The sequence below is a fragment of the Seriola lalandi genome, unplaced genomic scaffold, assembly GCF_002814215.2.
Source record: "Seriola lalandi dorsalis isolate HSWRI2012SDOR001 ecotype SW California unplaced genomic scaffold, Sedor1 jcf7180002002554, whole genome shotgun sequence".
NCBI classification, from domain to species: Eukaryota; Metazoa; Chordata; class Actinopteri; order Carangiformes; family Carangidae; genus Seriola; species Seriola lalandi.
Genome location: NW_019473210.1, coordinates 1 through 1,657, shown reverse-complemented (window position 1 = coordinate 1,657; position 1,657 = coordinate 1). Strand labels below are relative to the sequence as shown.

At 38.6% G+C, this 1,657-nt stretch overlaps 1 protein-coding gene across 1 annotated transcript; it reads right to left on the bottom strand.

The window, feature by feature from the left end:
• Nucleotides 1–40: 40 nt before the first annotated feature.
• LOC111665945 (protein virilizer homolog) lies at nucleotides 41–1,651 on the bottom strand (the record flags this gene model as incomplete). The annotated part of the gene is made up of 3 exons (XM_023421091.2): nucleotides 1,417–1,651; nucleotides 1,093–1,189; nucleotides 41–207 (listed from the first exon to the last, which is right to left on the bottom strand). Coding segments are annotated over exons 1-3 (386 nt in total), but the record flags the coding sequence as incomplete, so codon positions are not given.
• Between the last annotated feature and the right edge of the window lie 6 nt (nucleotides 1,652–1,657).

Sequence of the window (1,657 nt, the reverse complement as noted above, 5' to 3'; positions counted from 1 at the left end):
ACCCCACAACGTTAAAACCAGCCAAACACTGAAACTGCACCTTGATGTAATGAACGTTTCATGCTTGTGTTTGCCCAGTCTGAAGCCTTTTGGAGCCTTGGTGTGACCAGGAGAGGAGGGCTCAGACAGGAAGGAGCGCTCCAGCTCTGCCTTCAGGTCCAGTTCTGGACAACACTCCTGAGCCAGACCCACCAGATCCACCTTCATCTGTCAGACAGAGAGAGAGAGAAGAGTTGTGACCGTTTGCAAACTATAGAGCCACACACAGATAAGACGCAGAGCTTCACAACTGTAGATGGTTCGTCATAGTCCGTAACTATTTTATTTTCCAAAATTAACAGCTGTGTAAGAGATCAACAGTGAAATGTTTGCGATGTTTCTTATTCCTCTTTAAGCCCAATATGATTTATCATACTCTTTTGCTACACAGGCTTGATAGCCTTTAAAGCGCCAGCTATCTTTGCAGAGAAAGAATGAAACTTTATATAAACTGTTTGTAAAAATGGAGAAATAGTTATAAACTAAGCTATGAATCTAGGGAGTCTGGTCAGGTCTGATCATAAAACATTTTAATTTAAAGCAGATTGGTGTCTCACATTTGGACATGGTTTGATTTGAACCAGTTGCCTTGTGATTTAGCAATTATGCATTATTTGAATTTCTAAGAATGACATTCAGTAGTAGTAGAAAAGACATTCACCTTTTTTTTGCTACTGCTGATTTTATTGTTTTCATCTTTTATTTGGGGTATTTTATTTTATTGTAAATGTCTCATTTTACTGCCTAAATTATAGTTCTTCGTGTTGTAATATTGTCTAACCATGTTGTTTGTAGCTTTGTGTTGTCTGTATATAAAGTAATTATTATTATTAAGGCTGCTATTATTTTGACAAATACTGCACTGACTAAGAAAAAATAATGTGCAAAGGAGCAAAAAATAATAGTTCCCTCAAATGGTAATAAAACAAGTTAAATAACAGGGATAAAACATACAAAATAATCAGGATAATACCTTTTGCCATAATCGTGTAGCCCTAATGCATTTCCCAGAGATTATAAATGTACAGTATGTACATATACCCACGCACTTACCATGTCAAGGTCTGTTTCTATGTCATCAGTTTGGAAGGGAGAGAACCACAGAGCCTTCAGCTGCTCATCAAGAGCTTCTGACAGAATGAACACTGTCCTACAGATAACAATGCACACAGGTAATAATTAGTTTATCTCACAGCAAAAGTCATGGTTTACACCATTTTGTTATGAATATCTGATTAGATCATTCTTTCATTTTAAATGAATATTTTCCTTGACTCGGATCGTAACTGCTTCAGTAGTGTGGATGACAAAAAGGATACAGAAAAAGCAGGAAAAAAATTGGAGACAGAAAAAAACCTTGCTCCGTGTTATCCATACCTGTGATTAAACTGGGCCCCAAGTGTCTCAGGCGCTGGCAGAGTGGGCTCAGTATCAGCTGCTGGAGGCGTGTCTGTGGAGTTCTCCAGTGTCTGCCTCAGAACAATCACATTTTCCAACATGGTCTCCAGGGACTCATCTTCTTTACATAGTTTCTATACACACACACACACACACACACACACACACACACACACACACACACACACACACACACACACACACACACACACACACACAC